At 55.8% G+C, this 25466-nt stretch overlaps 2 protein-coding genes across 3 annotated transcripts in view; one reads left to right on the top strand and one right to left on the bottom strand.

Annotated features, from left to right (window-relative positions):
- Nucleotides 1-25466, bottom strand: part of LOC144125568 (elongation factor-like GTPase 1) — a 128915-nt gene that overhangs the window by 33056 nt on the left and 70393 nt on the right. The window lies entirely within an intron of this gene.
- aos (protein argos) lies at nucleotides 10809-24573 on the top strand. Its single transcript, XM_077659058.1, has 4 exons — nucleotides 10809-11026; nucleotides 19327-19566; nucleotides 19718-19879; nucleotides 22482-24573. Exons 1-4 carry the CDS (start codon nucleotides 10874-10876, stop codon nucleotides 22680-22682), a joined length of 756 nt encoding a protein of 251 aa, XP_077515184.1. The 5' UTR covers nucleotides 10809-10873; the 3' UTR covers nucleotides 22683-24573.

Below are 25466 nucleotides of genomic sequence, written 5' to 3'. Positions count from 1 at the left end.
CGCGGGTTCCCTAAGCGCGCTTCTCAGAAGGAGGCCGTTTAAAGACGAGGCAAAAAAAAAAAAACAGGGTCACTACGGTTCAGCGCATGCGGAGCACATGCGCTTCCTCTTTTCGGGGGTAGCCATTCCTCCTCGACGGACCGTTTCATTGTTCTCTCGGCGCATGCAAAAAAAAAAATCGTGAAGAAACAAACAAGACAAAAAATCCGCCTCCCTCAGCGTGTGCGACGAGGGGCCAGAAAGACAGCCTCAGGTTACGCACGCAGAATGAAACGAGCCAGCGACTCGAGCCACTGGTCGGTACGGCCGAGCCAAACTCAGCACTATGTATACTGTTACATATTTTCCCGTTGGCACAGCAGATCCACTTCTGTGCACAAGATACTCACGGGGCAAGGGGGGGAGGACGGGGTGTATCGTAAAACGCCTCGGTCTCTTAAGGATTCAGTGGGTGTAGGAAAACTACGGGAGGTTAAAAAGGATGCACATGCGATCATACGGTATCATTCGGCGAATTAATTAGCAATATTAATTGTACTGGTCGCCTTGCCTTCCCATTGCGTCTCTAATTTTGATTTCGCTGTCGCCTTGTCGTTCCTCTAAAGCGTAGGCTTCTGGCGGGTGGATGCTTAGGTGGGAGGCGCATTTTTACCCGCCGGTGCCCGCAGGTGCACCCAGTGGGAGGGACCTTCGAAGCCCGGAGGGTACCCCGATGCGCTAGGGGCGCTGAGGAGAGAGAGAGGGGGGGGGGAGGCGAATGCTTCGGACACACACACAGACCACAGCTTTTTCGCCGCAAGAGGACCAGGTATACTGCTAACGCAGGAAGAAAAAATGTAAACCGCAGAGTCAAGCAACATGGCGTCTTTTCAGAAACCCTTGGGTACGTGACAGGACGCAAAACTAGACTGAGCATCTCTTTTTTGTCTTTCCTGCGAGACTTATACTTTTCCTGATTGGAACCGGTTCCAACATCCAGTCTAATATAATAATAATTGGTGTTCGGGGAAAGGAAATGGCGCGGTATCTGTCCATATATCGTTGGACACCTGAACCGCGCCGTAAGGGAAGGGATAAAAGAGGGAGTGAAAGAAGAAAGAGGTGCCGTAGTGGAGGGCTCCGGAATAATTTCGAACACCTGGGGATCGTTAACGTGCACTGACACTGCACCGCACATGGGCGCCTTAGCGCTTTTCCTTCATAAAAACGCAGCCGCCGCAGTCGTGCTCAAACCCGGGAACTCCGGATCAGCAGCCGAGCGCCGTAACCACTGAGCCACCGCGGCGGGTCGAACCTCCAGTCTCCAAACAGCTTCCAACGAGAAGAGGTCAACTGTGTAAGCAACAAACGCTTTTGTGTCGATAGGGAGAAATTAAATGCGAGCACCTAAGCCCCCGCTCCCCTTGCTGGGAGTGCCCCATTCCAAGTCCACTTGCATCACATCGGAATATTCTCGAAAAAAAAGAAAAGAAAAGAATAATCCATTTCCGGCCGTCATGGCACGGCAAAGCACGTAGCACGTGCACAGTCACTTCGCAGAGGGGCTATTTGTGAGGATACGAGCACAGGCAATGAGTAAGAAATGTTTTGTCGCACTGCACATCCGAAAACCGTGACCAAAACCCCCCTGCTCTCAGTCACGATGTGTAAGCAGCGCAGTGCCACAGTCTCTACAGAGTTGAAAGGAGGGGAGCGGCTGACTTCACCGCGGCATACGCGCCAGCACCGACGACTGGGCATTCTCGTAACAACGAATGACTCTCTCACGCCCGCCTGCCTGCCTGGACGCCAGGACCGCCAGCAGAGAAAAGCCTCTGCTGTTGCGCACGCATTACGCAACCGACGTCGAGCAGGGGGTCTGTCTTTTTTTTTTTCTTCTCTCTCTTTCTCAACCCTTCCTCTTCTTCCCGCCCCTCCGCAAGACACACACAGCATCCGACGATAGGAATCCAGGAGCGGCTCCCGGAAGAGCGAAAGCGTGGCGAAGCCGGGCCGGAAAGGCGAGAGGGGAGGGGGGGAGGAAGGAGGCGCCGGAGCAGCGCGACGCGGGCGCGAATCAAGTATCGTCCTCGCTGGGAGGCCTCGGCAGCGGCGGACGGCCGCCGCAGTTACGCGCACGCCCGAGATAACGGCGGTTCCCATCACCAACCGTGAGCGGGGGCTTTCCGCTCTTACAAGAAGCGCGTGCGTACAGACTCTCTGCCGCTCAGAGCGTGTCACTCTCTCGCTCGCACAGTATACCGCGGGCCTTGGTCACAAAGGCGCCGTACTATACTACAACTTGCTAAGAGACAGGAAGAGAGTAGTGGCGGTTAGGATAATGATGATGGTAATCCAATAAGCAACGTCCACTTCAGGACAAATGCCGCTCCACGGGTGCCCATTGTCATGCCCGGCGTGCTTTCCACCCCAAATGGATTGAGACGCGGACTACCTCAACCAGAATTTCTAGAAAACCAAACCAAAGTGAAGGCGAACGAGTCTTCTGAAGAAACGCTGTTGCCTGGCCTGGCGTTCGCGGAAGCAGTGGCGGAAGCAGCGGTGACAATGGCGGCGCCACGCGGCCGAGTATGCCATCGGGTCGCTGGACTGAGCGTTGCTTTCAACAGTCACGCTGGGGATTGCAGTTGAAGGACAGCGGACAACAGGCGAGGAAGTGAAAGGTCGTTCAACCCCCTGCTGGGAAACGGCTTGACATTCCTGACCCACGTGGGCGCCCACCTGGCAGCTGTGTTGACAACAACGTGACAATGTCTTTTACCCTTTCAATCCACGAGCTGAGAGAGCATCAGCACCGCCCCCTGCCGTGGGTAGTAACACCAGTGTCTTCGTCTCCTCGTTTGATTGGACGTCGTTTTCCGAACTGTATTAATAATAATAATTGGTTTTTGTGGAAAGCAAATGGCGCAGTATCTGTCTCATATATCGTTGGACACCTGAACCGCGCCGTAAGGAAAGGGATAAAGGAGGGAGTGAAAGAAGAAAGGAAGAAATATGTGCCGTAGTGGAGGGCTCCGGAATAATTTGACCACCTGGGGATCTTTAACGTGCACTGACAACGCACAGTACACGGGCGCCTAGCGTTTTTCCTCCATAAAAACGCAGCCGCCACGGTCGGGTTCGAACCCGGGAACTCCAGATCAGTAGTCGAGCGCCCTAACCACTGAGTCCCCGCGGCGGGTTGAACTGTAATCCCCAGTCAGGGATCTGCAGGGGTGTGTCGCGAGTGTCCGCCAACGGGTCTCTCTTGGTTTGGTTTGGTACCAAGTGAGACCCGTTGGCGGAGAGACACTCGCTTCTCGACTATCTTGTGCTAAGAAGCCCCCTTTTACTAATAGACATTCTCAGTTGCCCCTATTTGCACATTACGTAAATAGTCTGTATAAAGTTTTCCTTGTCTTTTCCTTCATAGCCAAGCCTCCGACCTCCTCGTTCCTTCTCCAGCTCGACCACGCTACCTGAACCCCAACGCCATCCAGTCCTGTCCTGCGCTAAATGCTGTCACTCTCGATACCCAAGACGAAGTCAAGAAGAGGAGTAGATAGAAATGGACGGGACTACAAGCAATGGATTCCGAGAAAAGGAAGGTGTAGTAGTGAACGGCACAGTGTCAGCTGGGGAGACGAGATGAATAAACTCGAAGGGATACAGGGAGGCGACCACAGCTGGTGCAGGTCACGGCTAAGTGGAAATTAATCGAATGAGGCCTGTGTCCCGCAGTGGGGTTGATGACGATGATCATAATGACTGTTCACGTCAAGATTATGGACCAAACGCCAGCCGTGTAGCAGGATGGCGCCTTCTCAAGGAGCTTGAGGCAACGGAGGAGGAAGTCCGCGCGCAAAAAGGGCCGCAGGCGCCGATCATTGCGTCGTTTATATATAGCGCCGACATTATTCGTTGCCGGAGCATTGGATCTGCTGAACTGTCGCGTGCGCCCTTGATAACGGCTTGCCGACTGGGAACGACTACGTGCGACCCTCGAAGCCGCTGCTACGTCGACGTGAGTGGGTCTGTGGTTTATAGGCGCGATTAGTTTTGCTTTCTACGGGAGCAACGATGGCTACCGGCGTGAAAGAAAGTCGTCTGGGCGCGGTGCTGGACCTTGGGGGAAAAGCTGGCTCGCCCAATCGCCATCTTTCTCGGCGCTCCAGCTCGACAGGAGGTTAAAGATCCGCTCCACAAGCCTGTCTGTACCTGACTTAAACCACGAACCATGTTCTGTTCATCCCCCCCCCCCCCCCCCCCACGCACGCACACGCACGCACGCACGCACACACACACACACGCCGCCGCCGCCGCCGCCGCGGTGGCTGAGTGGTTATGGCGCTCGGCCGCTGGCCCGAAAGGCGCGGGTTCGATCCCGGCCGCGGTGGTCGAATTTCGATGGAGGCGAAATTCTAGAGGCCCGTGTGCTGTGCGATGTCAGCGCACGTTAAAGAACCCCAGGTGGCCGAAATGTCCGGAGCCCTTCACTACGGCGTCTCTCATAGCCTGAGTCGCTTTGAGACGTTAAACCCCCATAAACCCCCCCCCCCCCCCCCACACACAGACAGACAGACAGACAGACAGACAGACAGACAGACAGACAGACAGACAGACAGACACACAGACAGAGAGAGAGAAAGAAGAAGAGTACGTTTTCTGTGTCGCTGCATACACGAGAGCCAAATCAGCTCATGTGACAAGGCTCACCGTGTCACCATACCTCACCACAACGCGATGCTGGACACAGCCGAAGCCGCAGAAGGTTTCGCCGACAAGTGGCCGACCCTCGACCGTGTTGAAGCGCTTCCATCCTCACTGCCAAAAGAGGCCAAATCGCTAGAAACTTTACGTGGTATAGTTGAATGCTGAATGCTACATGGAACGGAGACAGAGGAAGAGAGAGAAACGAAAGGAACACAACCTCCATTCGCGGAAAAGCCACACAAAGCTGACAGGCACTCTTCGTGAGCGGAAAAGAATGCGAAGTGAGAAAAAAAAGAACAGAAATCTGGCAAATAATGCCTGTACGAGAATAGCAGAGGAGGAAAGAGGAGGGCTTGGGGTGGGAGAGGAGCGCGAGACACAAGCGAGTCCGCCGAGAGATGGTGATGATGATGAGGAGTACGCGTGCATTGCGCGGGCGTGAGCGTTGTGGCAGTTTCGTGGACAGCCCCCCCCCCCCCCCCCCCCCCACACACACACACCCGCCAACACAAACACTCCTAGTCTCCCGTTTGCGCCCCGTACCCTGCAATTCTGACCCCCCCCCCCTCCCCCCCCCCCCCCCCCCCCCCGCCACTCCTCAGTCCACACCATTGCGCTCCCCGCCGCGGTGTGCTCGTGCTTCGTCGATGGCCGCAATTTCCGGCGCAAGTCGTTCATAACACACCCCTCCCCAGTTTTCCGCCTCTCCCTCCCCCAAGCTTTCGACTTTTCCAAGTCCCTCTTGCCAACGCGCACCTTTCGTCCGAAACGCTTCTTCGCCGAAGAAAGAAAAAAGTTGCAGCGCTGTTCTCACTAGTACTACTTCTCCGCCCTGCGTCCACTTTTCGTGATTGTTGAAAAGGAGGGGGAGGGGGAGGAGAACAGAGGTCCCTCTCCTGGCGTTTCCTCAAACGTACAGCGTGCAGCTATGCATACTTGACTTTTCTTCTTTTCTCGCTTTCTCCCCCTCCCGTCCACCTCAGCAGGTCGGCCAACAGCAACCTCAACTGCTGAACACGTGGGGCACGTCAGGCTGCCCCGGGGTTACCGTTACCCGCGTGGGCGGAGCTCTTCACGCCGGCGGTCCCCGAGGCGCGGTTGCCGAGTCGACTAACGATCTCCGCATCCCCGATTAACTGCCAGCAAAACGCCCGAGAGCACCTCCAGCCTCGAGCGACGTGGTTCTTCTCCTAAGAGGCATAGGGAAACTAGGGCGGGCCTCTTTAAGAGTATTCGCCCCCCACCCCAGAGAAGTAGGCTTCAAAAGACTCTGGGTTTTCAATTACCGCCGCGCTCGGGAGAAGTTTTTACACGGCAACCTACGTGGAAACCTACGGCATATTTAACATGGGATTTACACGTTGAGAAATTATGTAAGAAGCTTTCCTCTGCAACTGGGGCAATATCACGTACACGCGCCATTCTTCCGGTAAAAATAAAACTTCAAATATATTACGCTTTGTTTGCCTCACAAATTAATTACTGCAGCTTGGTGTGGCTAACAACAAATAAACAGAACCTAAGCAAAATTTTCGTGCTACAAAAAAAAGGCTATTCGTCATATATTTTCCCTAGATTATCTATCTTCCACCCTACATTTTTTCCAGCAGTACAAAATTCCTCATGTAAACTGCATGTATGAATACAGACTCTTACGCTCACATCACTTTTCACCTGTCAGCTTTCGGTCACTTTTAGTAATTTCTGGTCCATTGCAGCATCACACTAAAATCCTAAACACACGCAGTAAAGACACACGGCTCGTACCTTTTTTCCGCACCGATTACAAGCTCCAGTCTTTACGTCACAATCTTCCGTCTGTATTAAACAAATATCAACACATCAAATGTTTGACACCTGTTCAACTGCTACAGCTTTTTCCAATTTGTAATGCGTTTTTTGTTTTTTTTCTCGCTACAGTGTTTCTTAGTTATTCATTAACAGCTTCTCTCCAATTGCTCACGAAGATGCCTTCTCATTACTCAGGCGGTTTGTGTCAATATGTAACAAAAAATGCAGTCTTTGTGTACACATTTTCTATCGACCTACCTGAAAGTGTTTTCTTATTTTTTGTAAAGCTGAATATTTCATGTTAACCTTTTTTCATCATTTTTATTAGTGTTATTATTATTTAGTGGTCTCGTCTATGCTGCCTTGTAAGGGCTGCCTGGGCCTCGTCAAGCTGTTTGATTACAGCTTTTAGCCCGGGTGACCCACCAGCCTTTCTGGTAAATAAAGATCAGTTCAGTTCACATGATGGTCAAGTTATATATAATGGTCCCTCTAATCTCCTACAATGTGATCGCGCCGGATTAATCGGACACTGCTCGTGCAAAAAGAGTGCCGCTGATCGAGGAGTCAGCGATAGGAAAGAAAAACTTTGAAAGAAAAAAAATAGGACAACGGACAAAGACAAAAATATAACAAAGGAAGAAATAAACAACGACCGAAAGGCACAGCCTTTCCAGGCGGAGATGAACGGTATCGAATTTAGCTACAGGGCAAAATCAAGTGTCGCCCGGTACTGTAGACAGCTTTTAATTTCCGCCAAGACTGACAAGGAGAATCACACGCGTCGGGCCGGGCGCATACCAGTAGGGATCTCCTATTCGCACCACTTTCCCAAACAGTATCCGAGGACTGTCAGCCTAAAGTGCTCAATCGTTGCCAGCAGCTCCGAACAAACAATAAAACAAAAAAAATTGTCAAGCAAGTTTCAACCAAGTCTGCGAACCATGCACGCCTTAGCAGTTTTACATGTCACCTCTCGCTGGCCCCTTATTTGAAACCACAACTAGCCTCAACACAACTGGATGCCGCTTAAAATTCCGGGAGACGTATTTTCTATACGCCTCTTTCTGCGCTTAACTTTTCTTTCACTTACTTTTCGTTCTGGCCCCCGCAAAACGTAGGGAGTTTGCGAGGACAAGGTGGCCGCAGCGGGTTCAGGACAGTGCTAATCGGAAGGTTAACGGGAGGACCTCCAGTGGAGGTGGTTAGGCTGACGATGACACTGGTCAGTCCCGTCTTCGACGAAGGAGCAAGCGAATGCCATTCACTGTTTGTCCGCCAGTCATTATGTAACACATCGCAAAAACCGGTGCTAAGGAGAGAGAGAGAATAGAGAGAAATTATTATTACAAAGCACGGCCCTAAGTTCATTCGTTATTTGCGGCAGCAGCCAAACGCCACTAGAGGCCCGAAAAAAAAAAAAAACTTACACACGACGGCGCCAGCCATCAAAAGAAAGCAGGCACCTCGCTCACTTCCCGCAGCGGCGCTGTGCACGAATCGGAGCCGGGCGCGAATTAAACGAGCCCGGCAACGCGCAGGAGCAGACACGGCCGCCAACGCGCGTTTGCATGCCGCCACGACGTGTATGGTTTCGGAGGAGACACGGGCAACGGTGGCGGCCTACGACGACCACGGCGGGACCGCCGCGGTGGAAGCAGAGGAGGCACGCGTCCGCCTCCGGACACGAAGGGGGTCCCACCGGGGGGCGATTAGCGGCGGCCGCTCTCGGGCCGAGGCTCGTTACGCAAAGGGGCGAGACGGCTTCTGCGAACGGGGCACCCACATGCCTGCCCACTGGTTGCGAAAACGCGCCCTGCCTGGCTGCGACTGAGGGAGGCCCCCCACCCCGCTACCGGAGGAGCCTGCACGCATGTGCAACTGCGTGCGCGCTCGCGCGCGTCGCGGGACTAGCGATGCCTCTTCCTCAGTGGGACGTCGCAGCGGCCACTAACGTCGTAATCCCCCCTCCTTGTGAACTCGCGCGACGCTTCTTCAGAGGCAGTTGTGAAACGCCGGCGGCCGGTCGGGACGGCGACCACCGCGGTGGCTTCGAGACCGCCAATTAGGCCAGGCTCGTGCGGAAGGAAAGCGAAATAGGAGAACAGCGCTACGGCGTAGGTGCGACGTCCAAGTGGAGCCGAGAGCAAGCACAGCGCACTTCGGAATCCCTCGGGCGTATATACTCTGCGGCCCTGTGTGAGCGTGCCGGTGCCTCGACTGTTAGCCAACGAGCTGTACTCCCGCAATGCCAAAACCCCAGGCTTGATTGGGGAACCGCGTGTTCTCATCACTCGTTGATGCCACTCGCGTACATCTGCATGGCCACGAACGGACTTCTTCAACCAACTGGCTGCACTGGGCACCACCGCCAAGGTCCCAATGTCGCTCTCCTGCCTCTGGCACGCGATGCCATTCCTAGACGGGTGTGAGGAAAGGATAAAGAAAAATATCGGATACTGCGACGTTTCGGAAATGAACTAGGGTTCGGACGTTTCGACGAGGGACTCCTCTCAGTGAGATCCCCGGAGGAAACAGTCCTCTTGGAGAAACGACGCTAGAAGAATGACGTTCCACACGACTTGAGTGCGCTGCCAAGAGCCTCTAATACCAACGACCGACTCGATAGATGATGCAGAGTTGTTTGATTACATTTAAACTTCCTAGTTTTTTCGGGCCGATAACCTCGCTCTTTCGCGTTTACTGCTTCCTCAAAGCACTTTTCATCGTTAGTTCCAGAACCCTGACGCACACCCTAACAGCTGAGGATTGCGGTTCCCCACAGTAGCTCTAGCCAATAAAGCTACGCTACGATTTCGGAACAGAACCGCCGTGATCCGCAGTATCCGGATAAAGCATTGCTCAGGAAGCGCCTACGAGTCGCATCGAGTCGATTCATCGCGCATGTCAGAGCACGAAGTAGGACAGCGTTTGCCAAAAATGTATAGCCCCGGGGGATTCGCTCCTGGGCCATGCTAGTCGGCTCATTATGCATCCCTAGCGGCGTACAGGATCCCGATGGCGGGCATTACACACTTCGAGGCAGCAAGCATACGCGCTCGCTCCCTGCCTTCGCGTATAATACAGCAGCAGAGCACAGGCACGAGGGATCAGTGATCACGTTCCACAAGTGCGGCAACCTCCACTCCTGCCCAGGTGCGCCCGTTCGCCTTTCAGCGAGGCGCCGACCGCGGTCCGACGCTGACGGCTCGCCTATGGAACCGATCGCCGCTACGCTCTCAGGTAGGGGGCGCCCTCATGCGTGACCGCGGGTACAAGCGCGGACCAACGCTGCCCCGTCTCCCCACACCCCGATCGGCAGCAAGGGGAACTCAGGCGGAACGCCCGGGAAATCCGAAACCCTCAATCAGCCGGCGACCGAGACAACGCGCGCGTTCGCCAGGAAAAGAGGGCGCGTGCAAGAGAAAATAATCAACGACGCACTCGGCACGGACGGAGAAAGAAAAAACGCAACGCGGTAAACCGGCGCGTCATTCAGAAGCAGGGCCCAAGGCGAAGAAACAAGAGAGCGGGCGACGGGGAAGCGCGTCTCCTCGGATTGCGGGGAAAGCAGCAGCAGCAGCGCGGGCATGCGACACCCATGCGCAAAGCTGGTCGCGTGGCCTCCCTTGTATCACTCCGGGACGAACAAGTCCCAGGGTTCCTTCGAGCCGTGCAGCGGCGGACAAGCGGCAACGCTTCGAAACTGTTTTACGCAGAACCAGGAGGAGCAGCTCGGGAAAGAAGGAGGGCCGGTCTCGCACACAGAACGAGCAGCACGGCGCACCCGCAACTTCAGACCAAAGAGGAGTTAAAGGAAATTAAAGGAAAAAAAAAACGAGAAGTACGGGGGGAGGATTCTACGCGGACTCGGACACAACTTTCGTCGAAGACGTCGCGCGCTGGGGGTCGCACCAGCACTACGCACGGTACACGCGCGCGCCACGCAGCTCATGCCGTCCTCCTCGCCCGCTCCGCATTCATCTTTCCACTCCAAAGTGACGTCACGAAGCGCTCTTTCCCTCCCCCGGCAGCGGAGAGCGGCGATCCTTCCTCTCCGCCGTGTTTGTAAACACGAACGCTGAGCGACCGGCGAGGAGCGAGCCACCCGCGAGGAAGAAGGAAGGAAGCAGGAAAAGAGAAGAAACCAGCAGATAGAAGAGGCAGAAAGAGCGAGAACTCCATTCACGAAAAAGGTTTCCTCCTCGCGGACGAAGAACGCACCGCGAAGAAGCAGGAGAGACAGAGGGTAAGAGGGGAAGAGGGTCTCCCCGCGGCTGCCCTCCTCCTCGACGGCCGCACGTCACCGGGGAAGGAAGCGGCGAGCAGCCTAGTCGATGCCAAGGCCCCGGCACTCACGGAGCTCAATGAAGTCGCACGAGGAGCCGCTATGAGACTGCTGCCGTCGGACAGGCACCAGGCCGAAGCGCTGGGCTCGACGGCGCCCGCAGTCGCCGCCACCTGGATCCTGCTGGCCGCGCTGCTCGCCGCGCCGCCGGCGCTGGACGCGGCCCGCGTCGAGAGACTCTTCTACCAGAGCGGGGTGAGTAGCCATTCGTCGACCACGGGTCGCGACCTCCTCCCGAGACAACTTTAGCGGGAACAGCGCTCTTTTCCACTCACGTGGCGAGACCACGCGTAGTGCGGTAAAGACGAGGGGGGCCGACTGCGATCACGTGGCCGCCGTGCTCTCCTTCAAAGCACGCTCCGAAGACGGCACTGCGCGAAACAACTTGTGCGGGGAAGAAATTTGATCGCTTTCTTCCGCCAGAGGAGGATTAAACAAAAAAGAGAGCAACCTCCGAGCTCTAGCCCGCGGCCACGCGCAGGCCGCTGTCGAGAACCGAACGCGGGACCTTCGAGCGCACACACGAATGGGGAAAATCTCGCCGTGTCTTCTCGAGGAGGCGGGCGCCACTCGAGCTACGCGGGTGTGTCAATGACAAGGCGATAAGGGCGACGGAGGAGCCCCCCTCCACACTCTCGCGTCCCGAGCTTCATTGACCGGCCCGCTCCTTGGTCGTTGCTGCGGGCGCCTGTTTATCGAGCGACACGCCGCCGGTGCGCAGCGTCGGCGAGGCGCGCTCGGTCGCGTCAAGTTCGCCGGCGGAGCACGCACACAATAAGCGAGGAGCGCCGAGACACCTGATGCGCGCCCCCCGGTCGTGGCTGTCACCGGCAGTCCTCGCTCCTTTCCGGTGTCCAGTTGCTCGCGGTGCCGACCATCGCGGCGCACAGAGGCGTGCGTACCAGGCCACGGCGTAGCGCCGCCGTTCCCTCGATGGCGTGACGGGCTCCGAAAAACACGTGCTCACGTTTCGGCGCTCCCGGCGACGAGCTCGTTTCCTGCCGCGGTTCGTGTTCAGCAGGTGCTGCGGGACCCCGAATCCGACTCCGGCGCCAAGCGCGCTGTCGTCGCCGGCCGAAGGCGATGCGAAAGGACGGGGCGGGTTGCGCAGAGAGAGTGAAACTTATGCCTCGTGAAAAAGACGAGCATACGGTCGAACCTCGTTGTAACGAAATAATGCATATAACGAAGTGATCATTCCCCTCGAAAGTTCGGTCGACACGGGCTATAACGAACCTGCGGCTATAACGAAGTAGTCGCCGGGCCCCTTCAACTTGGTTATAGACTATATCAACGCGTGTTAATGACATCCTAGTCGAAATCAAGAGGAAGAAATGGGCTTGGACAGGGCATGTAATGCGAAGGAAAGGTATCCGCTGGTCCTTAAGGGTAACGGAGTGGATTCCAAGAGAAGGCAAGCGTAGCAGGGGGCGGCAGAAGGTTAGGTGGGCGGATGAGACTAAGAATTTTGTGGGGCTGTGGGCGCAGCTGGCAAAGGACAGGGTTAATTGGAGAGACACGGGAGAGGCCTTTGCCCTGCAGTGTGTGCAGTCAGGCTGATGATGATGACGAACTTACGAGGCGGAACGCAACAGACCCCGTTCCATGCGCTCGATGCGCATGCGCGCCGCACGTTTCTTTCTCCATGCGGGCCCCCGGTGGCTTTCCTTTTCGAACGGAGTGAGCGGACGGTTTCGGATTGCCGCACAAAAGTACGACAGCGCTCTCGCGTCTGTACAGCAGCGCGGCTGCGGGGAAGTGCAGACGCCGTTCTGCCTAACGTCTTTCGCGATGAGGCAACGCAGTGCAGCACACCTACAACCCGGCTCGACCAGTCGTACGGACGAGATCACCAAAACAAGAGCCGCAGAAGGAACCGCGCCAGGGGCCACAGGGCAAGCAGGCTGCTAGGATGCGGAGGGGAGGAGGCGCCCGCTTCCCAACGACCTTCACGGGCCGCACCTCGTAAGGTCGAATACAAATCACTGGGGGCCTCGCGGTCGTCGCTCGTTCCCGCGTCCCTCCCCGGCGGCCTCTTCTCCGGAAGCAACAGGTGCCGCCGCTCCGGAGGCGCCTTCTCCAAAACGTCAGCCCCCTCGTTTCACTCTCCCCTTGCCGCCTTCGGTCCGTCACCTTGGCGCGACGAAACGACGCCAACGGACCGCTCTTGTATGAAGAGAGCGTCACTTCGCCAGGGCCAAAAGAACACCGATAGTCGACGTGTACGGGGTGCTTTGCGTGCTTCTCTGACCGTTAGCTACAGCGTTTGCCGAAAATATATAGGCCACGGGGTTTGCACCTCAATCGTGAAGCGAAGTCCCGCCGTAGAATTCCTGAGCACTGGGCGGAGCGAGGACGACAGCTCCCTCTCACCTTCCAAAGATCCGGAGTGATGGCGATGCGACACGAACCGTGACAGTGTACGGCCCATTGATAAGAATCTATTGTTGCGATAAATCATGCAGCAGGTCTGTATTTCCTGATGCCTTCTGCTACTCAGTGTTTGTAATTAATGTTAGCGTACTCTGCCACCAATGTCTGCTGGCGCTTTGTAAACGGCTCCAGGGCCCCAGTCAAGTTGTAGGCAGCAACTTTTAGCCCTGGAGACCGTCCAGTTTTCCGGTGAATAAAGAATTGAATTGAATAAGCAGGCCAGCGTATTTTTGACAGAAACCTGTACTTCTCGGTCCTCACAAGCGGCACTGGGTTAAGATGTCACACAGTTCGCGGGGAAAAAAAAAAAATTCAGTGACGCATATGCTAGCGGAATTTAGCCAACGCTTTGTGGTCACATGCGCGAGCGTTGATTTCCGACATTTGGCCACCAGCGTGCGCCACGCACCACCGAATTTGCATATACTCCGGGTGTCGGCGATATAACGCGACTGGTGCGCACAGTGGGCACTGAAGGTTTCTGGTATGCGATGTGCGGAAAAAATAACAGAAGGTTATTTCGGCGTAATCGCGTAAACCAAGCGCATGAGATGCCTGCACGTAGTATGAGGGGATGCGCATGCTCCGCCACAAGCTGGTATCGGTACCAAGCGACTGAGTGCTGCCGACTGTATGACCATACCTTTTCACGACCCTCGGAAAAACCGGTTTTCTGGGGCTGTAGGGAGAACGCGCGGGAGCTAAATCCTCAACTCTTTCCTGCACTATACGAGCACGGTCCAGTAGCCAATATGGCGGCGCCCGTGGACCTGTTTGTGAAAAGGTACAGAGCCACAGAGCGCTGAGACTTACTTTCTCAGTGCGGAAATGCAAGTAAAAAACGCGCCGGTATGGAGTATAGTATTCTCCACGGCTTTCTCGATGGGGTATCATATTCAAGAACAACACAACACGTCGACCACAACACTAGCGAAGCCAGAAGAGCCCTACAGAACACGCGAATTCCAAGATGAGAAGCGTTCGTTTTTGGCCGAATGTTCCATGGTGGAGGAGTGAAACCACGCCACCCTCGCGCTGTTCTTTTCTTAACCGCCAGAGTCGCTAAGGAAATGCCGCAAACACTGGGCTGTGACGCTTGCCACACGAACGGAAACAGCGAGGGGAGCGAGAGAGGCGACAAATTTAAGGAGCGGAAATTCCCGAGGGCGAGCAAACCTCTGGCCCCCTGCGTCGCTGCAAGCCTGACACGAGGCAAGCTGTTACGCCTCACTGGCTTCGAGTCCCCCCCAAAACGGACGTGAATGTACGACCGCAAACTATTACCAGTAAACTATGCGAACTGCCGCCCAACTAAGCTAAGCGGAATCTATCTCTCTATAAAATATAAATTAATTAACAATACATAAATTAACAACATGCTGGGTCTCGTGCGCATTACAACGACGGCGGAGCAGCAACACGACAACCAGCTCCGTTCCTCCTCGCAAGTGAGGTGGATCACCAAGTAGCTACAGATCAGAGGAGTGACGGAAGGAACCGAATTTGCAACCTGTTTTGTCCCGCACACGTTAATAGCACAAATACAGGTAAAAAAAAAGTTACGAGACGTGAGTGTACGAATGGGGCGCTTCAGAGATTCTAGCGCGCCAACACAAGCGTGCTCCCAGTGTCACCTATTTCAACCAGCTATCTGAATTCCGAGATACCAGACGTTAATAACAGTGTGTAACGTGGCACGATGGTGACACGAAGAACAACAGCGCGTAGACAGGACAAGGAAGAGGCGAATGAAGTGAAAATGAGTAGCTAGATAAAAATCATGGCCCAGGAAACCAAACACAGGCCGCGCGTGGAAGAAACCGTAACCTTGTACAATACGGGCGATTCAGGAAGGCGCGCTAAGCACACAGCGAGATCGACTCGCCCCAGTCGTCATTGTAGAGAAATGTGTTCTCTCTCTCTCTCCCCTACGAATACGGGTCTGTCTATTTATTCCCTCGCCGGGATGGTTATACGGCGTCCATTACTACAGCACGAGCTCCCGACCCCAAAATCAACCGCTAATTAAGCCTAATTTCTATGCGGGCAAACTGCAATAACGCCCGTGTACAGAAAGCCTGGTCCACGTTAAAGAGAACCAGGTGTTCGAAATTAATCCGAAGCTCTCCAGAGCGGCTGCGGAACGAATAAAAAAAGGCCAATAAATACCGGCCAATCACAGCCCCCCAAAACATCCGTCTTCCATGCAAGAAGCGAGCTAGGCAGTATGCAGTTTTATTTCTATCAAATTAGTTTTCTTAATACACAAATCCCCCCCTCCCCCCAATAACATTTTTTTTCTGGTTACAATCAAAAATGTTTTTTTTTTTAATTTATTGCGAAGCAAGTCCTGTCCTTAGTATACTTCGAACTCATAAAAAGGCACCAGATATGGTAAGGCTGTGGACAGGAGCTTCCACAGCACTTGCCGCAGGCGTCTCCCCATCCTGCTACACCTGTTGTTCAGCCAATTCCGGCAACACTAAAATGCCGGCCGGGCTCTCTCTGTTGTTTAACACGCCACATATGGGAAGACTGGCAGAGAATGCAATGCACGCGACCCACGGCTAGACCACGCCACGACTATCTTTCCCCTCATTGTAGGCGCCCTCATCAGGTGTACAGGAGAAGCTCTCGACCGTGCAGAAATTTCTGCAGGCCACGTTATGAAATCTTTCTTGTAAGGAGCGCAGCTGTACGGCGGCTAATGCACCCTCGCGGAAACAATTGTCTAGCGGAGACTGCAAAACACGAGGCGCAGAACTCGTGCACAGAAACACGTCGCTAGTGCACCACCATGTGCCGCTTTCAAATGTCGCCCCGTTGAAGCCAATGCTACGAACGGAACCGAAACGTTTCGACCGCGAGCATCTCAAGCGTTTAGAACCGAAATATGCCCAATATCAAAGACACCGGCCACTGCAATCGGAGAACAAAAGTGACCCTAAAAAGCCGCTAGGCTTCAGTCACAAGGCCCCGATCTATGACGCAAGCGAATGTAAAAAAGCCGACGCTGCGATTCGAGGCGCCTCTCTTTCAACAACCGCAGCAAGGAAGGTTCTGAGTCGATCAACGATTCCCGAGTGGAGACTCGCGTGACACCTGCTGTGGAACGACGACATAACCCTTTTATTTTTTTACTTCGCGTCGTGCCATCGCTTCCGCACCGACACTTGTGACAACCGTGCAGTGGCCGCCTTCTTGTGGGAGCAGTATGACCGCGCTCGACCAGCACTTGCCCCGCGAGCCCAGAAAGCTCCCTCGAGACTGCGATCGGAGCAGCGGGGAAGGGGGGGGTAAGGTGAATCGGCAGCTGCATCGAGATGCCGAAGTCGACGTCGACGACGCCCAGGGCGCGGGACGCACTACTCCCTTGCTCGGCACAGCAGCCCGCCTTCTTCTTCAAAACCGGTTCTGCTGTTCTTTTTCTCTCTCCAACCTTCCCCTCCTTTTCTACGAGAGGGGCGTGCGTGCGTGAGTCGGCGGCGTGCGTAGCGTAGAGTGCCGTGAGCGCAGCAGCACCGTCAACGACGACGTGCGCCGAGAAAGGAGGCGGTCTGCCGCCATTCACCCGAGCTGGTTTCTGTTTCCTCCGCTCCCCTGCGCGCGGAATCTGCCGTTCCTTTCCGTTTTGCTTGGTTCTTTCCTTGCACCACGCACACACACACACACGCTCTCCCGCGTTCATTCTTGCCGACCAACCGGCGTAGTCGTTGTAGCCGTGGCCCGGGGACGTGCGCGCGCCGGACGTACACACACACGAGCGTGTTTAAGTGCGACCCCCCCTGCAGCCTCGACTGCGCGTTCATGCATATACGACCGGACCACGCTGCTCTTTCAGCCGGCGGCGGACGTAGGGGGGTGCCCACTGAATAAAGGGTCTCCTTGATTGCACCCTCGGGAAAATGAATGCGTCGCCGAGGAGGAGCCAATCCCCCATTGTTGCTGCTGGCCCTGGAGAAAGTGAGGCGAGAAAAAAAGAAAGGAAGAGAGGGGAAAAAATAAGAGGGTAAGAAACGCTGCTCGGTGCGCTGGTATCAATCATGCCTTCTCGGCCAGCAGGCATTTCTCCGACACGCGGGGGGAACGCCTGCAGCGCCCGTCCCGAAGCAGCGATGAGTATCGTTGGAGGGTTGTGCACATGCACGGTCAACACGGGCGAATTTAAGGGGGAGGGCAACTCCTCGGGGGAGAAATTTTACGTAGGAAAACCATGCTGAACACCATATTTTTTTCGTCCAAAATGACCGCAACCCATAAATTCGCCCCTAGGACTACGGGGAGCGCAGAGCCCCTATCGCGAGCCTCGCACGAGACGTGTGCGTACTTCTCGGTGAGCGCCGCCATAAAGTACGTGCACCCGAGCGTCCGCGAAGTGCGCGTGCCTTGACGGACACGTCCATCGCTCTCCAAGGAGGGAGGTCTGATCTGCCGCGTACACCGCACGGCACGAAAGAATGCCATTGAAGCCAGTGCCGGAAAATGAGATCCCAACCACTTCCCTTTCCCAGCAGCGCTCAGCGGAGAACGTGATCAACAGGAGGAGGGCTAGAGAGAGAGAGAGGGCAGAAGCGAGGCGGCGGGTGTGCACGACGTGGGCTGCCCCGGAGAGGAATGCGCGCGACCCGCTCTGGACGAAACAAGCAGCGGACGACACAGGGGTGGACCGCGCGGCCGGCCACCTGCTCGGCGCAGTAGTGTCATTCGTTCTGGGGCTGCCGCGATCGGCGGCCGCTGGGGGCGGGAGCACCGCCCACGCGCCTGGCCACTGCGCTAATAAACGGGTTTGCCATTGCCGAGAGGGCGCTCACCCCGCATACCGGCCGCGCTCCGGGGACACACACGGGGGGGCAAGCGAAAGCCGTGGGCCGCTGCTGCCTCGAGCAGGCTGACCCAGTTGGCACCGCCTGCGCGCGCCGCCGGTGCACCCCGCGCCTTTCCGGCCCGACGCCACAAGAGGTGCTGTTCGCCCACGACGACGGCCGTGGCGCAGCTTGCATGCCGAAAGGCACCCCTTCCCGGCGAGGCTTCCACGCACGGCGGAAACGCAAGCGGAAGCGATTCGCGCTGCAGATCGGAGCGGCAGCCCAAACTGAGACCTTTATTACACTGCGCGGCGGCAGTGGGAAACGCGAGGGCTGATGACGGCGCGCGGAATACTCAATGAACCCCCGAGACCACGCACGAAATTGGCTTCCCAGCACTGGCTGCACGCACACACAGCGGGACCAGCCACGGTGCGCGTCGCGGTTCCTGAAAGCGCGGAAGCGTCCACTGAAAGGCGCCGCTTCGGACTGCGCCTTGAAGATGTGTGGGCTTGGATACCAGGAGACGGAGACCCAGTTTCGCATCTTCGTTGAATGGAGTTTACGGCGCTTATCTGCTTCCCCAAGTCAGCAGCAGTCCGGTGAGAGAAAGTGCTCCCCGAAGGAGCTGGCCAGCAAAGCTAAGGAGTATATGCCGCCGCAGCAGCGCCCTCCTACGGTCGATTGAAAGCCGAGCAGGCCTGTTTACGCGCCAAACCCACGCAGATGGCGAGACGGCGTCTTCTCCGGCAGCTCCTTTGCCGCAGCGGTGGTGCGTGTACGCCCACGATCGGCGGTCGGTCAAGGGAGCTTCCCAGAAACCTCTGCCGAAAATAAGTCCGCCGGCGTAGGCACGTAATCAGGAGCGACAGGCGCCCTCCCTCACCGATTCCTCGAACCCTGCTTCGGATCATTTCGGCGATAGCGGGGGCCTAGTATCGGCGACCAGACTCGATGAATGACCGCGGGCCAGGGGCGTAAAACACACACTCTCGCCACCGCTCAATACCGCTAGCGCCAGCCTCGCCAGTGACGTGTGCGTTCAAGGTGATTCACTTCCAGCATCATGGTTTAGACGGGCGCTTCCAACACCGCCAGGCTCGCATCCCTCCCTGACACACCGCGAGGAAGTCCACCACGCACGAGAATGTCTCGGGTGTACCCCTCGCAGGGACGCCCCACAACTGGCTTCGGGAGTGCGTTTTTGACAGCACCCCTCGCAGCAGCTTTCTACACAGTGCGTTCCTCCTTTCGCAGGCGTCCGAGTCCGATCTGCCCGAGTGCGGTCCCCGGGCGGTGTGCAACCGCGTGGACACGTACGGCACCCCGTGGGTGGAGCGCCAGTGCCGCTGTCCGGGCGGCCAGAGCTGCCCGCGCAGCCTGGACGCCCACGACGGCCACACGGTGCGCGACAAGTGGCGCCTGCTCAAGCTCTGCGAGCCCGTCGCCGACCTGCCCCCCTGCCGCTACTTCAGGGACGCCGCATGGACCGTCCAGGTACGCACGCCAGGGAACATCATTCTTTAAGTGGCCACGTAGTGGAGTACACAAGAGAAGCACTTATTTACAAGGATACACTTGCTGGCAATTAGACAACGCAGGAACCACTCGAGTACGACTCCGTCACGTCAATTCCGTTTCCCTGCAGGCGTCCCCCTCGAACGGCACCATGCAGCAGACGGTGCACTGCCTGTGCCCGCGGGGCTCGGTGGCCTACATCTTCAAGCACCGGCAGCCGCAGCTCAAGGGCTCCAACCCGCAGGCGACGCCCTCCGTGCTGCGCTACGCCTTCGCCTGCTCGCCGCTCAGCGTGAGTATGCCCAGGCAGGGTGGACCACCGCGGTTCAAAACTGCGCAGCCACTTGAACTAGCTAAGTGCACCACCAATGCGAAACCTGCTTGTACGCAAGTACAGTCTTTGTCAAAAGTACACAGCACAAAGTTAATAAATAAGCGCAAGGTAGCCGACATAAGGAAGTTTAAAATGGAGAGAATCGAGCATGCTCTAAAGAACGGAGGTAGCCTAAAAGCAGTGAAGAGGAAACTAGGCATAGGTAAAAACCAGATGTACGCATTAAGAGACAAGCAGGGCAATGTCATTAGCAATATGGATAAGATAGTTAACGTAGCCGAAGAGTTCTATACAGACCTGTACAGTAGCCAATGTAATCAGAGCGCTAATGAGAAAGAAAGCAGTGCACAGCAATGCGTCATCCCGCCAGTAACGAAAGATGAAGTAAAGAAAGCCTTAGAAGCAATGAAAAGGGGAAAAGCAGCTGGGGAGGATCAGGTAACAGCAGATCTGTTGAAGGATGGAGGGGACATCGTGCTAGAAAAACTAGCCACCCTGTATACGCAATGCCTTATGACCTCTACTGTACCAGAAGCTTGGAAGAATGCAAACATTATCTTAATTCATAAGAAGGGAGACGCCAAGGACTTGAAAAATTACAGGCCGATCAGCTTACTATCCGTTGCCTACAAAGTATTTACTAAGGTAATAGCTAATAGAGTCAGGGCAACATTAGACTTTAATCAACCAAATGATCAGGCAGGCTTTCGTAAAGGGTATTCCACAATAGATCATATTCACACTATCAATCAGGTGATAGAGAAATGCTCAGAATATAACCAACCTCTATATATAGCTTTCATTGATTACGAGAAAGCATTCGACTCAGTGGAAACCTCAGCAGTCATACAGGCATTCCGTAATAAGGGGTAGAAGAGCCTTATGTCAAAATACTGGAAGATATATATAGCAACTGCACAGCTACTATAGTCCTCCATAAAGTCAGCAATAAAATTCCAATAAGGAAGGGCGTCAGGCAAGGAGACACGATCTCGCCAATGCTGTTCACCGCATGTTTACAGGAGGTATTTCGAGGCCTGAATTGGGAACACTTGGGAATAAGAATAAATGGAGAATACCTAAATAATCTGCGATTTGCTGATGACATTGCCTTGCTGAGTCACTCAGGAGGTGAACTGCAAATCATGATCAATGAGTTAGGCAGAGCAGATCGATGGGTCTAAAAATTAACATGCAGAAAACCAAGGTAATGTCCAACAGCCTACCAAGGGAACAACAGCTCACAATTGGCAGCGATAGCCTAGAAGTTGTGGCGGAATACGTCTACTTAGGGCAGGTAGTGACAGCTGATCCGGATCATGAGAGGGAGATAACTAGAAGGATAAGAATGGGGTGGAGTGCATAAGGCAAATTCTCGCAGATCATGAGCGGCAGTTTACCAATTTCCCTCAAGAGGAAAGTGTACAACAGCTTAATCTTACCGGTACTCACCTACGGGGCAGAAACGTGGAGGCTAACGAAAAGAGTTCAGCTTAAGTTAAGGACAACGCAGCGAGCCATGGAAAGAAAAATGGTAGGTGTAACGTTAAGAGACCGGAAGCGGGCAGAGCGGGTGAGGGAACAAACACGGGTTAATGACATCCTAGTCGAAATCAAGACAAGGAAATGGGCTTGGGCAGGGCATGTAATGCGAAGGCAAGATAACCGCTGGTCCTTAAGGGTAACGGAGTGGGTTCCAAGAGAAAGTAAGCGTAGCAGGGGGCGGCAGAAGGTTAGGTGGGCGGATGAGATTAAGAAGTTTGCAGGCAAAGGGTGGATGCAGCTGGCAAAGGATAGGGTTAATTGGAGAGACATGGGAGAGGCCTTTGCCCAGCAGTGGGTGTAGTAAGGCTGATGATGATGATACAGCCCAAGGGGTCCGCTTCTGAGCCCTGTAGTTTGGCTCCTCTTGCACACAGACCCTAATCTTACGAAGGCAGGAGTCTTCAACCATCACAAGCACAGGACTGTCAGATGTGCTCAACAGCCCCGCTACACGGCTTGGAAGCAAACCCCCTTGGGCTATACATTTTTGACAAAGACTGTACTGGTCAGACAGGGTACAAAGGTGTACTGAACAACTTCGAGAAGGGCTATCGCATGCGTTCACTTCAACGCATCCCCGCATGACACACTGTAATTAAACAATGCGCGCGGAGCACTGCGCATGCAATGTACACATTGCCGAGTTGTCCGAGAGTGGTCAGTCGCGCTGCCCGCCGGCTTCATATTTTGCAGCTCTCGCGCGCAAAGTAATGACGCCACTGCCCCACACCACGAGCTAATGGCGAGAGCCGGTCAGGTGACCGCCGCCGACGTCAAGGTTAAGCATGTAACGTCACCATTGCCGCAACGGCCTGGCGCGGAGTCGCTGCCAGTGCGCAATGCAGGAGTAATGCATCAGTGGCGTGGTTTTTTCGCGTAGTGGAGAACGGGCCCAATATATATGTCCCGTATTGAAGTGAAGCCCAGCAAATTTAGGGAGAGGTTCTATCGCCCGGTTAATTGTGACTGCCCGTTCGCTACGGCCCCACAGTGCAATGTTGGTGCTCTGTCGCAGCGGCTGCGTTGCCAGCGGAAGGAGCCGTGCCGCCTGTTCACGGTGCGCAAGAGGCCCGACGTGGAGGAGGTGAACGCCAGCACGCTGTGCCAATGTCCCAGGGGTTGGCACTGCCCCGGAAAGCACACCGAGGCCGTGCCGGGACCGCGATACGACCGGGTGCGGACCTACTCGGCCTACTGCACCGCGCCGGACCACTGATGCTGCTGAGGAGGCCCACGACCGCCACCGAGGAGGGAGCACGCTGCGTGTCAGGTCGCCCGGTCCTGCAGCTATACACGAAATGTGCCCTGGAAAATCAGCATGCCTCGTGCTTCTCCTTTTCCGTCAAGGCGTCCCGCTGTTAAGACACTGAAGCACTCGAGACCAGCGCGGTTCGAGACGTGCCATTCTTCCCCGACGATCATGGTCCGCCGTCCGCTGCGTAAAGCCCTAAAGATGAAGCACGCAAAATCGAAGGTGTGGTTTCGTGCATCAGCACTGGCCAAAGCGAGAAGACGCTGAATCACGAAAGAAGCTTCGCCACATACAGTGCAAGTCGCCGAATACCGCGTCATGAGAACAGCCGATACCGAGATGGATCGCCACGTGGTGAGGAAGGCTAGCAAAGAAAAAAAAGAATTGTCCCCCTCCGCCCATTTTCAAGCCAGTGACATCGAACGGTGGAAAAGAAGTCCGATGACTAAAGTTCGCATCCGCGTGATGGCTGCGACGAAGTCTGCGCTCGTTTCGGGCGAAGTGGAGGCTCGAGCGAAGCCAGTGCGAGATGAGTTACAGCCCCGTCTGGTAGCGATTCAGGGAAGGAGGAGGCGCTGAGCGGATAACTCCGGAGTCATTCGTCGCGGTAAGCCGCCTGGCCTGGCATGGACCTTCTTGCAACGGCGCTGCACTGACTCAGATGGCCGAAGGCCTGGGCGTGGCCTCGTCACCCCACCCCCCGGAATCTGTGCCTGCCAACGCGGAAGTCGCCCGGAGCACTCATGGCCGACACGGGACGCAGACGCGGGCACGGCAACCTTCGGAGTCGAGCGGCGTTGGCAGCGGGTACGCCCGCCTTAACAGGAACGCGAATTGGCCGCCTCGCCTGGCTACACCATGACAACGAAAAGTCCCGCCTATCGCCATCCGAAATTCATTTGCCGTTTGGGGTCATACCAGGCTGTGTAGCAGTGGCGTGCGCAAGCGGCGTCATTCGTCGACTGTGTAACAGCGGGCCGTCAGAAGTCGGTGCGACGAACATGCCGAAGGCGGAGTGTATCGTCGACTGAACACGAGTGTCGCATACAGCAGGGTCGTCGGCGAACGCTCGGACGAAGCAGGGTGATCACGAGGTGTGCTCGCAGTGCAGAGAGACGCGTACGCCCGGTAACGGGCAAGTGGCAGACCACGACGTCGATTCTGCGAGGGCTACCAGTGCAAGAAATGAAACCTCCCAGTGGCATCGACACTCCACCAACATGTGCTTCCTGTTATACCGACGGTTAAGTCCGTTATACTTAGTGGCACGGGCAGGGACACTTCATTTTCCGTTCTTTTTATGGTCCCACAATAATTTTTGTTATGCCGACGGCGCTGACAGGTGCAGTACTACAATCCACCAGCCTACAGAAGAGATCATTGGTACGATCCTTCGCGGCTACCGGTGCCAAAAAGAAAAGAACAAAAAAGCATGGACGAGGGTATCCAGAGGACTTCCGCGACAACGGACCACAGCAGACGGCTCCCAGAAGAGCGCCCACGAAATGAGCAGGAATCCAAACGTTGAGCGTGTGTGTGCGCGTGTGTTTGCGTGAGCGTGTGTGCGTGCGTACAGCAAGCAAGGACCGCCAAATTCCGCGCCGGGATCGTCCGCGCGCTTCGTTCCGGTGGGACGTTGCGGAGTGGCCGCCGCCGGAGGCGCCCGCGTCACTTCTCACGTCCGCGCATCACTTCTGTTTTATTGTTTTTTCTTCTTCTGTAGATAGGCTTTCCCCGTCTCCGCCGGGAAGGAGCGGAAAGCAAGAGTAAGTTTCCTTTTTGTTCATCGTTTCTTGTACAGATGTAAATAAGTCAGAAGGTTGTTATCAATAAAAGAAAATAATGAAACAATTTACCACACGAGCAGCAGCAGCAGTGCGTCGTTCGTAAATGGCAGACGACAGCACGCCAGAAGGACGAACGACGCAAGGGGGGGCTGCGGAAGAGGAGGAAAAGAGATGCTAGAAAGAGAAACGGCTTTTCGAAGAGCACAGACACACGCACACTCGGGGTGTACACGGTGCTGCTGCTCCTCGCCATCTCTCTTCCCGAACGACGCTCTGCTTCCTGCGTTTATATGCGGGCCTGGACGAGCCGCTGCCACTCGGGAGGGCTCCTTCCTCCTCGCCCCATAAATAAGCCCGCCACCCGGAGGCCGATTAAGGTGACCCGGTGCCCGCCTCACAACAAAGGGGTCGACGATGACCTCCGTGACCCCCGCGTGACCCCCTTCCCTGCTCAAATTTACGATAGCGATAAAGAGTTATTAGACGTGGCAGGGCGCAGGGGCGCCCGTTCCCACGCTGCGCGTACACGCGCATCGCCCCCTCCACCGGCTGCCGCCGAACAACCCCCCCCCCCCCCCCCTCCCCACCCCTCGCGTGCGCTGCGGGGACGCGCCGCCGAGGCAATCCCCTGCGGGGGAACGTGGTGCCGTACGCGCCAGCGGAGAGGATGGCCTCCGGTAGCACAGGGCCAGCCGACGAACAGGAGGCGCAGGTCGGGACACACTTTTCGGGACAGCGTTGCTCGGGTGATTGACAGAGCCTACAGGCACCTCGAAAGTGGAAGGAACACTCTTCGCATGACAGTTTCGCGTGTTCGCTGCGTGGTCTCGCAACCTGTCGTCTAGGGGTGGCGCTGCCGTCCAGACAGACCACAGGGAGTCGCGCAGTGGACGGGTGCTTGAGCCACTGGACGGTGCCCAGAAGCCGCGGCCTTTTGCTTCCTGGGCGCCGCATGCTGATA

This window comes from Amblyomma americanum, chromosome 3 (genome assembly GCF_052857255.1).
Source record: "Amblyomma americanum isolate KBUSLIRL-KWMA chromosome 3, ASM5285725v1, whole genome shotgun sequence".
Lineage (NCBI taxonomy): Eukaryota > Metazoa > Arthropoda > Arachnida > Ixodida > Ixodidae > Amblyomma > Amblyomma americanum.
Note: the sequence above shows the minus strand (reverse complement) of the source record. Positions and strands in the feature narration are given on the sequence as shown.

Bases quoted from the DNA above. Each gene is read 5' to 3' on its own strand.
- aos (XM_077659058.1), top strand. From the start codon at position 10,874: ATGAGACTGCTGCCGTCGGACAGGCACCAGGCCGAAGCGCTGGGCTCG. The intron at 11,027-19,326 runs GTGAGTAGCCAT...CTCCTTTCGCAG, and splicing joins GACTCTTCTACCAGAGCGGG to GCGTCCGAGTCCGATCTGCC. The intron at 19,880-22,481 runs GTGAGTATGCCC...GCTCTGTCGCAG, and splicing joins TCGCCTGCTCGCCGCTCAGC to CGGCTGCGTTGCCAGCGGAA.